Source organism: Coloeus monedula (assembly GCF_965178545.1).
Source record: "Coloeus monedula genome assembly, chromosome: 8".
NCBI classification, from domain to species: Eukaryota; Metazoa; Chordata; class Aves; order Passeriformes; family Corvidae; genus Coloeus; species Coloeus monedula.
The window spans coordinates 30,846,925-30,862,318 of NC_138788.1; the positions used below are offsets into that span (position 1 = coordinate 30,846,925).

The 15,394-nt window shown below is 40.5% G+C and overlaps 1 protein-coding gene across 9 annotated transcripts in view; it reads right to left on the bottom strand.

The window, feature by feature from the left end:
• Positions 1-15,394, bottom strand: part of ABLIM1 (actin binding LIM protein 1) — a 194,704-nt gene that overhangs the window by 41,764 nt on the left and 137,546 nt on the right. For 6 of the 9 annotated variants that reach the window (XM_082286644.1, XM_082286639.1, XM_082286642.1 and 3 more), the window contains 3 exons: positions 9,865-9,952; positions 4,780-4,838; positions 2,387-2,449 (listed from right to left, as the gene is read on the bottom strand). In XM_082286644.1, coding sequence (XP_082142770.1) covers positions 2,387-2,449; positions 4,780-4,838; positions 9,865-9,952 — 210 coding nt within the window. The remainder of the gene's footprint in view (positions 1-2,386; positions 2,450-4,779; positions 4,839-9,864; positions 9,953-15,394) is intronic. The other 3 variants (XM_082286643.1, XM_082286640.1, XM_082286641.1) reach the window with 1 other exon arrangement.

The following is a 15,394-nucleotide window of genomic DNA, read 5'->3' on the forward strand; positions in this document are numbered from 1 at the left end:
TTTTTGATAGAGTTCATTATGCAAGGCGGTGATAATAGCTGCAGAAGAATGAATATGTTTTCACTTAATAACATTTAACATTAGAGCTTAAGCAAATTCTTTAAACCTCAGAAGCTACTTTAAGTGAAGCATATTTATAAATAAACTAATAGAAGATTAGGATGGAATTTCTTCTACTGGGCAGACTTTCCAACAGTAAGGGATTTGACTTTCTCAGTACAACACTTGTTACACTGACTATCTGCTCTATCAATTGGGAGGTTTTACAGTTAATTAGGATTTGGAACCAGGGTTCATAAAGTATGGATTTCCTATGGATTTTTGTAATTTTCAATGGCTGTACAAGACCAACAAAGCCCCTCAATGTCAGCATTCTTTATGCCTCTCTGCTGGTTTAACTGTACCCTTCTCCTTACAAGAGTGTTTCCTTCAAATGCATGCATTCCTTATTTCTCTGCACTAAATATACATCAAGACAAAACTAGTGAAAAGGTTTAGTTCAAACTCACACAGACACAGATATTAATAGGTTACAACTAATTTTTCTTTCCTTTCTGGACACAAAGGCCAGAAGGGAGAATGAATTTTCAGCACGTAATGACTGAAGGTATGTTGGTACCAAAAAAACTTCCACAGTACTACTCATGCAAACTAAGCTTTCATCAAGAGCAAGTGGGAAGAACAAGAAAATAAAGTGGGAAGTCCAGAACACACTGAATTCAACACAAGCTTCTCAGAGAATTCAGAGGATTTCACCCAACCATTTTCAAACTACAATTGTCATGTAGATTCAAGGCCCACTTTTATAGCAACACCAATGACAGTACCTTTGTGTCTACTCTGTAGAAAAAGCCTTGAAGCCAAAATCTGCCTTGAGTACACTTTGTAGAACCAACATGTAAATCTAAACAGAATTTAGTACTGACCAAATTTATGCAAGAGGATATTCATCTCAACCTAAGCTATTTGTATTCTACAGTCTACAAAGCAAGAAGGAGAACATACCTTTATTTTAATGTGGGCTGCTCCTATTTTGCCCTGCATATTTTTCCAATACATTGAATAGGATTTGGTTTTTTAATCCTAAGGCTCCTGGATTTCAACACTGGAAACTCAGACTCGTGCCTGCTAAGCTAAATGCAAAAGGTCACTACACTGGCCTAAAAGATGAGTGATATGGCCCACAGTTTGCTGTTCTCAGACTCCAACATTTTATTCCATAAAGCTTAGGACTGAAGAGACACTGCTCTCCTTAGGAGTGCTGATAACACATCTTTATGCTGCATTTTCTTGATACACAGATCTGTAGACAACAGAGAGGGAGGTGTTCAAGAGAAGTTAAGTAACTAAACTGCTGTGCAGGACAAAGGGTAGAGGGCTTGTGCTAACCCTCACTGAATCACAGCTTTGGGTTCCACCATCCAACCCCATCCTGCAGGCTGGATCTAACACAGACACCCTGCCCTGGCTGACATATGGCTGCATCTACTCTGCCATTAGAGATGAGAAGGCTGCACAAACCAACACCAAGGAAATCCAGTGGCACGGGCTCTCAGCCTGTCTGCCTGCTGCCAGCCTGGACCAGGTCCACACCAGTGCGCTCTGACTTCATCACCAGGTGGAAACTACCTCAGGTGCACCTGCATCAGCACAGCCACACGTCCCACAGCAGACACAACCAACAAATAAACACTGCCCTGAAGGAGAAGAAGTGGAAGTGGGTGGTATTTGTAGGTGCAAAGCAAACTCAGTAAAATCTGAAAGTGGAAAGCTACTCCAGGGTCAAGAGGACAGAGAGGACCTTGCAACTCACATGTGGATGTGCACCAGATTAGAGAGGCAAATGCACTCAGGCAGCACATAGAATATATCCAAACCTGGGATTTTGTAAGCATTTTCTCAACTAAAGTATTCATGGGTGGTTGGTCAATATAAACAAAAAAGGAAGTGAGTTAACTGATGGCAATTTTTTTTTCTAAAAACATAAGTCATTTTTCATGGAAAACTATTTCTTTTTAACCATCACTTTAAAGTCAGATATTTTTCACCATTTTAATTTGCTTCATATTTGCTCTCTAATTTTTTTGTTTCAGAAGGAAAACTTTCTGGAATACTGCAAGACCAATACTACAGCCCCCAAAAGCTCATCTGAATCTAAAATAAAAAAGTTAATTTTAAGCATTTCATTAAACAAAATAAAAAATGTGAGAATTAACAAGCAACACTGAAACAAGTGATGCAAAATACAGCGTCAGTGCCCATGGTGGCAAGTGATAGCAGGAAAGCTGTGTGGCAGGAGTAGTAGCAAGCGCAGCAAATGACAATAATAAAGAATCTTCTCAGTAAAGAAGATCATTATCAACACTATGAAAACACAACAGCAAACCTCTGCAGAGCGTGGCCTGCGCAGAACCAGACTCTTTGGATAAAAGAACTCAGATGAGGAATGCTGTCATGAAACACAAAAGGGAAAAATGAGTGAAAAGGAAAGCAGTTTCCCCAGTTCAGTGGTTAAGCTCTTTTTTCAATCAAGTTATTATCATCTACTTGTGTTATAACATCTGTTACTTACTGACTGCTGCAGAATCACGAACAGCCAGACAGTTGTAAATAAACACCTAAATAATATATATTTTTGTAACATGCATATGGTTGCTTTGTTTTCTGCTTGTTTTGTCTTTGTAAACTTCCACAAATATCCGTAGGGAAAAGATCTAAAGCAACCATTGCTTTTATGAACTCCCTCTCAGATCCTGACCAGCTCGAATGCTGATTAGTTTATATCACAATTCAGTTACTGAGAGAAAATAGAACTTGCTGAAAACTTCTGAAGTGACTTCAGTGATAAAAGGGCTTTTTGTTTTCTCTTGCTCTATAGGGAAAGGAAACCCAGCAAGCAAATAGGCAATGGCACTGGCTTTTTGCAGAACCACCAGAAAATCTAGGCCTGACCCTGAATAAAAAACTGAAATTCAATCAAAGTACAGATCCCAATTTAGTGCTGACATGCTCAAATAGCACATAGTTCCCCCAGTTTTGTTTGTTTCTGTACCTACCTGTTTGCTACTGCCTTCATTTGGGTCAACAAGATGAAGCATGTGTCAAAGTCATCAAAGTGAACTCCAGCTGATTTTAGAATAAGGTGTCTGACTTTGCACCAGAGCAGACAGAGACTATCTATGATGTACCATAGAAGCTAAAAACGGTGCATCTCTCAGCCAGCTTCAGTATGGTGCATTTATCAATGCCTTTTAAGGCCATATTAAACCTCTGCATAGCAGCTCTCCTCCAGGAGCACGGTCCTGCCGGACAGCTGTGCTGTGACATTGCTCAGATGCTCCCTCAATGCCTTCTTGAGCTTCACTTCATCTTCCTGCAAAAACTCACTTAGGCAAAGCCTTGCAGGTGAGTGAATCCATTTACTTCTCTCACTTCAATTAAAATTAGCTGAGGGGGGAAAATGCTGACAAAAAGGGAAATACTTGAAGAGGACTAGAGCCATTTCCATGGGGAATGGAAATCAGCCAACTGATTTATAAGGTCAGCTGGAGAAGGCTAATAAGGGCCACAGTGTAGTCAGGAGTGCTTTGATAAGACTCCTGGGTCCAAGTGAAAGGGAAGTATTGTACTGAAACCAAGTACTAGAAGGCACAAGCATTCTGACACTTAAGCATGGCCAAAATACTGTCTTACATTCACACTGTTAAATGAGGAAGAAAATCCAGTCTGGCATCATTTTCTGTTTTCTTACAAAAAGTCAGGACAGAACAATGTGTGAATGCTGGATGGTACCTGCACTGAGGTTTGGCCATTCTAGACCACATGCCCATCTAGGGCCAGTTATGTTTTTGCCCACACTAACATGAACTCCCCTCAACAAGAATTTATCTGCACATTACCTATGACCATAATAAATTCTCTGGGGGGGATGTTTTACAGACCAGTGTACTGGAATAAATGCTAAAGGATGTGGCTTCCTGTGAATGAGACCCACATAGAATACAACCCACAGGATGTCGTAGGTATCTTCATACCAGTACCTCTTAGTTTCCTTATCCGAAAGACAATTTATTTGTATTCAGTCTCTAATATCAATATCCTGGCAAATTTGCAAAATTCAAGGGACATCAAAAAGAGAAAATTGTCCAGAGGATGAATCAGTGAATAAGGGCTTAGAATTGCCTGGTTCATGCAAAAAGCCAGGCTCTAGCATTTACCAGTGCAGCATTATTATCACTGAGGGTTTGACCCAGAAAGATTGTCTGAATATGTTGATGTGACTCCAAGGATAACTGTGGCTCTTTTTGGCATTCAAATCAGGATCACTTTAGGTTGAGGCTTACTTGGATGGCAAAGAAAGAAGAGTTCATCTTGTCTAAAAGCTGCAAATAACCACGCAGAACAGGGGATAACTATAGAGCAATTACACAGATGTGCAAAACCACTAAAATATATGATAGCATTTGCCCTGTTCATATCTTCTCCTTAAGAGTCTCTCTCACAACAACTGAGATATGAAATGAAGTGTCTTAGATACTTGGCCACGTCTGTATGTCAGTAAATGACACTATCTTTAAGGCAGTGCACTGAGACAGGTATGTGAAGGTGGTAAGCCTAAAAATCAGAGCAATACCTCTGAAGTGCCTCCACTGTATATTCTGCCAGAGTTGTGACAGCTATGCGAAAAAAACATGGAAAAAGTCACTCTTTTAAAAACAACATTCAATTACTGTGTGTGCAAAATGTATGGTGTGTCATTGAGCCAGGAGTTCAGCTTACCCGGAGCTTCTCTTCAGTCTTAGTGGATTGCTTACAGTCGGGATGCCAGACAGTGGAACCTGAGGGAGGAAAAGCACATCTTTATTCAGAGCAAAGCAGATGACTTCTGGTCATGACAAGTCAGTTATTAAAGAGAATCTCTTCATTGCATCAGATGGTGAATCTGTATGAACTATGAGAGTATTCACATTAAAGTCTAGCTCATGGGAAATACAAGGGAAACAAAAAAGTATTCAAATCCTTGGTGTATCTTCAGCTTTGTCCTGAGGCTGTCAAAGCACTTTGCACACATTCTTAATTAAAACTCAAGCAGCCTCAAGCAGCAACAGAGTCAGCGAGCACCAGCTGGAGGAACTGAAAGAGAGAGGGTTCCTCTGGCAGGATGGAGGCAAAGGAACTGGGCCATGGTTACCTGATCTGTTCTCCCCTTACGTACAGCCCTGCACATAGAAAGGAAGCTCTGATGATAAGTCGATTGAGCAATAGGTGTCATACGCAGTTACGGTAAAGTACTACTCAGAGCACATCCTCCCTCATGCAAAATGTAAAAGGAAAAGCAAAATTTAAAAATTGACAGTGCAAGAGCCAGGGCTGTGTGTGACCCACTGGCAGTGGGTGAGAGGCCAGGATGACAGGTGGTGCAAAGCAGCATGTGAGAGAGCCTCTCCCTGGATCCCAGCACACCGTACCTGCCATTGGCACACACTGCACTTCTACCCCGTGCTCTGATGTGTGGCACTGGTGTTTCCACATGGCCTATTCCAGCTATGCATTCTACCAAAAAAGTCAAGTCCTCTGCTGTTTGTTTCCCAAAATATGAGATTCTTTCTTATGCTGTAAAGTAGGAATAGCCTGCTGTCCTCAAGGACTGAGCAATGTCAGGGGCAAGGAGAATTTCCATCCCATTTCAGCTGTCCTTTGAAACAGAGTGTAAACTGTGGTCACTGCTGGAAAGCTGCTGGCAGGTATTGGCCAAGTTGAAACAGAGCAGAAACTAACACTGATTTTTAACACTGACTGCAGCTGCAGCCAAATTCATCCTTCATTCCAGTCACCACAAAGCCAATCCAGAGCCCTGACTATCTGCAGGGGGGGACATCACCTCTTCACTCTGTCCACAAAGAAACCAAACAGAGCCAAGTCCAGATCTCCTGCTGGTGACTATTAGCTCAAGAGCAGCCAGAGGAAACCCACCCTCAGAGCCCAGGAGAAGGATGGGTCAGGGCCCCAGGAAACTTTCTTCTAACAAGCCCTTACATGGCTTGGTACAGAAGTAAAGACCAGCAGGAATCATTTCACTTCCCAGCAGTACGCAGCACAGTCATCATCAGGAGACAGGACAGAATGCTGTGACTCTGGATCAAGGGTCTGAGATGTTTGGCTGTGAGTCTAAGCCGAGGAAGAAGAAACTGTGCATTTGGCAGAGGGAAACCATCAGACAACAGGGGAAGTGCACCAACAGCCTTCTCTGTAAACAAACAGCAGCCTCAGAGCCAGGACCCCACAGAGCCTGCGAGATCAGGAGGGAGCCGTGCCCTGTCCATCATGCAGGAGGAAGAAAGTTCAGGTTATAAGGCTGTAAGTTCATGTTAAAAGACATGAGCTGAGTAGTACTTCTCTGAATATGACACTTATTGCTCAAGGATGATCTAAGACTCAGAAGATTTTGGTTCAAGTCTCAAATCCAGCTGTGAGCTTCCTTCCTGTGTGGCCCTGAGAAAAATGATCCCTATTCCTCTGGACCTCACTGTTAGCTTAATGATAGGAGTTGATGATCTCAGGGGTCTTTCCAACCTTAACAATTACGTGATTCTTTTCTATTAAACTTTCCCTACCATCAAACAGAAAGCTATCACTGTATTTGGGGCAGTATTTATCACAAACTGGCACAATTTTAGGGACAGCCTGTGAGAATGCTGAAAGTGAACAAGAGATGCAGGATGCCATTTTCATGGTGAAACTTAGCTAAGGGTTGTGGGTTTTCTTTCACAAAACGATAAGAGATTTGAAAGATGTGACATTTATAAATCCTGATCAGACACAGCAGGCTTAAGAAATTAAAGGAAATATTTGTTGTGATCTTGAACTCCGAGCCACCTATATTTTGTAGATACTATTCATCCAAACATGCCAATCTGGGGGAAACAGAGAAGAAGAAACTTCCACAGGCATTAAGGAATTTGATTTACAGCCCAGGAAAGAGCTTGGGTTGATGTAGTAGCAAAGCTATACAGACTTTAAGCAGAAGAATTATAAACCTAGATTTCTATAGTTATAAGTAAGAAAATGTGTTGGGTAATATGGTGAAGGGTTTTTAAGTATAGTAATGTGATTTTATAGTTTAAGTTAAGAATTTAGATGTTATAATAGAAGTATATGTGTGTACGTGAGCTAGCAAGTTATTGGTTGTGGAACAGACACAATGCAGTAAAAAGTACCAAAGGTGATCGGTTATAAAGTCAAAACAAAGTTTTGTGTTAATTGCTTATTGGATCAAAAAGTTATAAATTGCGATGTAACTTTGAAACTCATGACTGTCTGCAGTTATGGTGATGTGTTACTAAATCATGGCCTTCGAGACCAGTCTATTTTGAAATGCTTTTAAGGGTGCAAATTCCCAAGCTGCATCACTCCTCTCTTTTACTGCTGGGGACAGTTCAGCAAATTGTGATTATTCCCATTCTTAACATATGTATGTTTGCTCACTTGGCAAATACCAACTAGCATGCTCATTTATTCAGCTTTATGCTTTGCACATACCATTATTTCAACATCAGCATCCCTCTAAATACTGGGCAATCATAGCTCAGCAACAGCCTTCTGGGGAAGCCCATATAATAATGTATTACCAGGAAGTCAGTGGGAAAGAGACAGTTTCTGGTGCTGCTTCCTTTTCATTTTCATCTGTTGGAGCAGTGCCAAGCCAGAGTGCTTCTGCTAGCATTATTCCAACCATCCCTAACATAGAAAGCCCCAAGACAGACAGCTTGTTTGTCCATGTTCTCCTTTTGCAGGTTTCCCACACATTTCTAATACAAGTTTCTACCACAATCCTGCCAGGGTCCTCTATTACACAAAGTAACACCAAGACTGTGCTTTCATATCCTAGGGAGAGGACAATTAGAAGTGAGATGGAAGCTGCCTATTTTCGTATATTTTATCAACAACTGATTTTTGTTCTAGCTTTATTGTTGTGGTGTTGTATTTTTATTTCAGAGAAATGCTTGGAATGCTGTTATTCTGCACCCTAGGGTCAGTGATTTGGATGGAGTCAGGGTATGCATTTCAGCTGAGAGCTTTGCACAGGAAAGGCTTTTAGGTCTTCACTCTTGCAAGCACACTGAATTCAGCAAGGAAAGCTTTGGCAGGACAGTCTGGAGCACACTCAGCAATTACATTATTTAGTCAGAAAGCAGCTTATGAACAATAAAGCAATGCAATTTGAGGTGCTCCTCCCTTGAGACAGAGTAAACACAAGGAACATTGATTCATAACCACAGAAAGAGAAATACATTGAGAACAGCAGATCAAGCAGCCAGATTTCTCTCCTCTCCTCTTTCATATCACCTGAACTTGTCCAGGATAAAGTCCTGCCTAGTTTAAGTAGAAGTGATACCTTCTGTCTTACTTTGATCTGCAGAAATTTACACCAAAGCCTGCTCAATCAGCCCAAAATCCCACTCTCTGCTAGACTGGTGCAAATGGCACCAGTTGGAAATGGTTGTTATTAATTAATGACAGCAAAGGACAAACTGATGCTCATCTTGAGCTCTGCCTGTACTTTATCACACCATGATGTGAGGAAACTAAGATATGCCAGATGCTCTATCTGCTGCTTTCAAGTTAGTCCTTCCAATTTGCCATCAGAAAGCAGCACCTCCCACCCAGCCCTCTTCCAGCCTCTCCCTGCTCCTGCAATGCAGAGCTGCTACACAATTTCACATCCCGTTCTGTGCACAGCTGGAATAAGATGACTGAGGTATAAGGTCAGTGAGAGATGAGAGAGGGACTGCAAGGAAGGACAAACTACAAAATAAAACAAGCTAGCTTCAAAGGAATGCCTTAACAATATTATCTTATTTTGGAACTCCTCCAGTAAGAACCTCTCCTCAGGATTTCAAGAGATGGCTGTTACCACACTTTCGTAATTTTTTCCCTATTCTTCTACATTCCTTTCAAGTACATCAAGTTTTCTAACCTAAGTGCAATATATAAAATCACAACATGTATCTGCCTTTTTCACTTTGATTTCTGGCTTACATAAATGGGTATTATACATCCTTCTACCAACAGTAATACTACAGCAAGTAATTAAAATAATTTAATAGTTAGTATGCTACCCTCTCAGAGAGTAGGTGGGATTCAGATCAAGGCTACTTTTAATCAAAGAAAAGAGCATATTCTTTTTTATGTGAAAAGATCATGAAAAAAACAAGCCTGGCAATTCTTGGGAGTGCTAGACTGTTAACAAGAAAGGGGAGATAAAAATAAACGTACAAGAAAGAGGTGACTATAGAAAGATATAAAAATAAAGTAAATGGGAATAAAAAGAGAGATGTGACCAGATAAAAGAGAAGTAGGCAAGGGAAGCAAATATGATTAAGAACCAGAGGGGAGACTCTGTCAATGTGCATGAAGAATGAGGTCTACATGGTTCAAAACAAACTCACTGCAGGTTCTGAAGATTTTCCCTTGCCTTTTACAGTTTGGAGTGTGGTCCAGAAGAGCAGAGAAACTGATCAGCAGAAATCAGGGGAAATCCCTTCACTTTGTCTGGTATCTCATACACCATTCTGGGGCTAAGCCGTCCATGAGATGCCAAATTCAGAGGCATCTCACGGGTAAATAATTTTCATTTTTTAGCAAGCACAGGCTGCCTCAGCAAGGGTGCAGAGTCCCTGCAGAGCCAGTTATGGCCACCTAATAGAGCAAAAAAGAATCAAGTGAAAAAATATGAGAACACTACTGAAGACAGGATGACTGTAGTCCTCCTTGGCCATATTACATGGGGATGATTTATATCCTGAGGTCTGTGACAGAAAAATCACATCTGATTTTCTTGTTTAGGAATGGAGATATCCTTACCTTGCAGATACATTTCTTCTCCTTCTGTGAACATTTGGTTGCATCTGCTGCATCGTGCACAGCTTGGATGATAATGCTTGTCACCTGCCTACACAAAAACAAAAAAGGGACATGAGGGACAAATGCATTGCACTGCTTTGTGAGCACTCATCATATGCTGACTGACCATTGCCCTTTTTCTTCTAGTTCACCTGTTATGATACAACACTGCCCTCATGATGTGACAGTAGCACGGAGAACATAAGCTCTGCCACACTGCTTCAGTCCTGAGGTCTATCCTGTCCCCAACAGAGGCCAGCAGTGACTGCTTGGGGAAAAGTCTGCAAGAGGAAAGACAATGCAGAACAGCCCTTCCTCTTCACACCTTCCCACCCAAGTAATCAGTGTCTTCCTGGCCAGGAGCTACATCATAATGTATCTGTTCCCCAGATTTGACAAACATCTTTTTAAATCTTCATCTATCTAACAGTCCAAGGCAATGAATGTCACACTGCAGTTAATTTGTGTAAACCTGCTACCTCCTCATTTTGCCAAGCAACACATTTTTCTCAACTGACCCATTGTTAAGGAAGGATTTAGTCAATGAATGAGTTTTCAACCTGCCATTTCATTCCTTGGCCTTCTTCCCTACACTGCTGATACGGGCATTAGTGGAGAGAGCTTTCTAGAGCCACTTCTGGGACCATTAATTCAATTCACAGATGCCCGACTTCAGAAGCTACACCAGCACAGACAGCTTGAGCTGAATTTGTACTGATGTAAAGGTCCTAAGTACCCTAGATCCTGTTTCCCAAATCCAAATCCACTGAGTCACTCATTCTCTTAAATACATTGATACCCATAATAGGTAAAGCTGATCAGATTTCAGGACTATAAGGACAGGAAAGATCAAGGCACAAATATTAATGCAATTTCTTCTCCTTAGGAGAAGCAATCAGTGCATTAGCTTCCTTACATCATAAACTAAGCACACAATGTCCACATCAGGCTTTTAAATAGAAAAATAATTAATCCTAGAAAACGACCCTTCATAGTGACAAGTAAAGAATTCTAAAAGTCTTTAAATTTGTATCTGGCTTTCCAAACCAATTAACCTCAAGTCCTATTTCACAAATATTCCCCATCCACTGAGATGTTATATGCATAGAGTACCTGTTTATAGCTGACTTGTAAAATGTCATCAAAAGCATTTCCTACCTCATTATACTTAAGACTGTAACATTAATAAATCCAACCTTTCCTTTTGTCTATTGAGAAGAATAATAACATTTTTTTGGCTCACATTTGACATTCATCACACAGGCTTTCTATTTAAAAGTATTTATAAGAGATGATGAAGTACATGGATTAAAGTACCTGACAGCTACCAGAAAACCAGCTCTACCACCCAGATCTTCTAGAGGTAAAGTTGCACCATTCAATTTGAACAACTCCCATCCAGGAATTTCAGCAATACAAGCCCACAGAAGACGACTCGGTGTGCTGTTAGTTTAGTTATATATTTTACTGTTCAGGTGCAAAAAACCTGCACTTCTCTTAATCAGATCCTGCATTTACTGTTGAATCTTGCTCTTTAGGGGCAAAATCCTCCAAACAGAGAGAGTAATGGAATTTAGGGGTTTTCAGTACAGCAGATTTAGAGCCATCAGGCAAAACAGGGTCTCTTCTAAAAGGGAAAATGGAAAGTCACTACAAAATATGTCTACTCAAGAAAGAAAAGCTAATGAGGGAGAAAATGCAGAACTGATGTTTGACTTGCAGCAACAAAGCCAATATTGAACTGAGAGAGAAAAATACAGTTAATGCTCATTTTCTATCATTTTCATTACTGGCTGTCTTCTTCATCTCTGACTCTCTCTAGCAATTATTTAACCTCTGAGGTATCCCACTAGTTTCATTCAAGACTGGAATTTATAGGATAAAGAAATCCAGAATTCATCACATTATTATGCATAGACCTGTGGCTTCTCTGAAGTTTCATTTTCCTGGACAAACTTCTGATAAGCTACTGTCAAGGGAATATAGTTTAAACCATGTACACCTGCCTCTTCAAAACAGCCAAAGGGATGGATTTCAAGTTTATCAGGTCTTTCCCCGAGACTGAAACAACTGGCCAAATTTTAGCCTGGTGTGAGTGATGATGAATGAACACCACACCCCAGATAACACAACCCTGCAAAGTTGAACACACCCTGCACTGGAGAGGTTTTGGGGAAGTCACATACCAGAGCAGCTGCAGTTGTTGTTGTTAAACACTTCCAAAACAGTTTGAGTTTTCTGCCTCTGTAATGTTTCTACAACTCATGAGTGGGATCCTTTCTACAGCGAGTATCTGCTGGAAAACATTCTGAATCTCAACTAATTCAGGACTCATCTTGCTGTGCCTGACTTGCTGGGATCATCTGGGAAAATGGTTGCTAAAAATCAGTCATTTATAATGCATTAGGAAAACCTTTTGCATCTGCAAGTCAATGTAATATTCACACTTTTTAGACATCTGCTTTTGCCCTTTTAGGGCTACTAAATCTTCATTCAGTATGTTCAGTGTGCAGCTTCCTGGGATCTTATGCTACTGTGCTGTGCATTAAAAGGTTTGCATCTCAATCCTCATGGCAGTAAGAGGTAACATTGATTAAGTGCACATTTGCCCCAAACATTCTTCAGTCAAGGTGAGAGAGGGTTAAAGGCTTTTTTCTTCTCCCTATGCTGAGTTCTCCTTGCCCTTTCCCAAGTTCACATCCAGAAATCCTTCGCAGTTCTCTGTGCTATGCAGCCACTGGGTTTTGATCAACCACACTGCTTATGCTCCCTTCTGAATTATTTCATTTTGATTGAGTAGTCAGGACCATCCAAACCACCAAGTACAAACTGTGACCCATATCTTAGAGGACTGTCCCTAAAGGAAGACAGAGTAAGCTAAATTAATTGCTGTAAATACCTTGGTTTGCTTAGCTAGAAGTGCTAAAAGCAACCAAAATAATATTTAACATTTTTACTACGCATACCAATTCTTAAATGGAATTGAATGAATTGACAGCAATTTATTGTCAAATGAAATATTAAACCTATGTGTTGCTGTCACTGCCTGTAAAGTCTCTGTTAAATCATCAGGCACTTGCATTTGCCCTAAAAGCAAAGCACATCAGTTATCAATTTATGACAACATACAACCTCTTCTGACTTGCCTATTTATCTTCTACCCACAGTGACAAATCTAAAATAGGTTCTCAGATTAAATCCCATTTGAACACAGTAGACAGAAAAAATTAAATTTAAAAAAGTAGAAGTATGTTCTCATTTACCAAATACTTCCAGAGCCTTCAAATTGCAGAGTGAAGAAACAGTCACCAAAGGAATTCTATAAGCATAATTATAAACATAAATATATGGATGCTAAATTTGAGTAGCTTTCCATGGCTCAGCAAATCTCACTGATTGGTGACTGATCAATGATATAAGAGTTTAAGTTATTTTCTATATACTACTAAAGAAATATACTATACATAATATACACATTATATGCATGTTCATGTTAATGAAATAGATACAACATTATTTTAAGCAGTATTAAGGCTCTATTTATTCTGGTAATTTCAAGACTTAAACCGGAATCAAGTCTGTATCAACACTGACCTTCAGTTTCCAAGTCTACAAAGCAGGTTAAATTACATTTAGTGTCCTACATGAAGTACTTTGGAGAAACACTGCCAAGGAAAACCATTTTAGAAATGTATTCTTCATAACCAGTCTTAAAAATAAAATCATGTTATCACATCTCTAATGCTTATGAAGGACTGTCAGAGGCTCAATGACCAGGATTCATGGATGATGGGCTACAGAGGGGAGCTGGATGTGTTTATTCTGCAGAGGACATGTCCCAGGTGACACAAGCAAAAGTACAAATGCTATTATGTATTATGACAATACCAAGACCTATAATAACAGTTGACAACGAGAAACCACATTTTTCATACCAGATTTTTCAAAGATCACCTTTTCAGACTCAGAAGCTATAAATTTCCAGCCTTTTCCCAGCATGCTGTTCTCCCGAATGACTTCGACTTGGACGTTACAAATCCTCCTTAGCTGATTAAGCCATTTGAAAAGCCTCTGTGGGCTGTTTACAGAGGGCTTTGAAGGCTCCTTCTAATGGGGGTGGGGGGGGTGGGTAATGACCCTGCTCAGTTGTCCAGAACGAGAGAGGTGGCAGAACAGAGGCACTGGGTTACACACTGTGTGCACCCAGTTTAGAGACCTTTACCAGTTTAAAAGGTAAACTAAAGGGCTGGGAGGTGTTTGAAGCACCAGCTGAACACCGTTCTCTGAGGTCGTGTACAACCTCTTCACATGCTCCAACCTCTTCACAACGTGCACAACACTCATTTACCTTCACTTTATCAACGTCACTTGTTTGGGGACCTCCTGAAGCCAGAAATATACTGTCACACCTAGCTGTCAAGGAAGGCAGTGGTGGGTATTGGAAGAAATATTTCCAACCCAGGAGCTGCAAATACAGCTGCAGACAAGCTGACACAACACGTCCCAAAAACCCAGCTGAAAAAGTACCTGCACTGAGCTCATGTACAGTGTTAACCCCAGGGTAACAGCACTTCAAAAGCCAAGGGCTGTATTTTCTGAGCCCAACACCTCTGCCCCCACTTCCCACAAGACTAACTTCTATTCTCTGAGTGCTTGTAAAGCTCTAGGCTGATTAAATAAATGTTTTCCTCTCTGGTGAACGTGAGAGCTTAAGATTTCCTATTACTCATGCCTTCAGCTCTGTCCTTCCTTCCAGAACAACAGTGAGCAAGAGCCAGAGAGAACAATAACAAGAATCCCACTAGGAGAGCTCACATGCCAGTGGGTCTGGTAGAGGAAGAACTAATTACCAACAGACATGTTCTGCTGGCCAAAGGACACAATTAAGTGCATATTTGTTGTGTTACATTTGCACAGCTGCATTCGCTCAGTCTCCTTTCAGAGATAACCTAGCAGTCACCTGACAGAGAGCTATTAAACATGCAGAAAGCTTAACTTCTCTATTTAAATACTACAAAAACTATTATATAGTTGAAAGAGTACATTTGCGAGTAAAAGCACTTCCCCTTTTCCCTTTTTTTAAAGTTTTTATGAACAGTTATAATAGGCCCATTTGATGGACAAACCTATCCAATATTTACTCCTACCACGACTGAGGAGAATGACTTGATTTCTTAACTCTCTTAAGGACTAAAGAGCAGCACAAAGAATAATTCAGACTCATCTTTTAAACCCCTTAAGGAATGTCATGAATTGTAAAACAGGAACTGTGGCAGTAGCCTACCATTTTCCAGTGAAGCTTTATTTTAATTACTTGCAGAGGTCACAGAACCTTCAACCCTGTTTGATGTTCGGTGTAACATCAAATTCCATTGTTTCCTTCTCTGCAGGCTTCTGTGATCTCACAAGCGGCTGGAACAGCATAAACACTGAGAAGACCAAAATTTGCTTCTAATAACATCCTGACCCAAACTGTCCACTCATTTTTCCC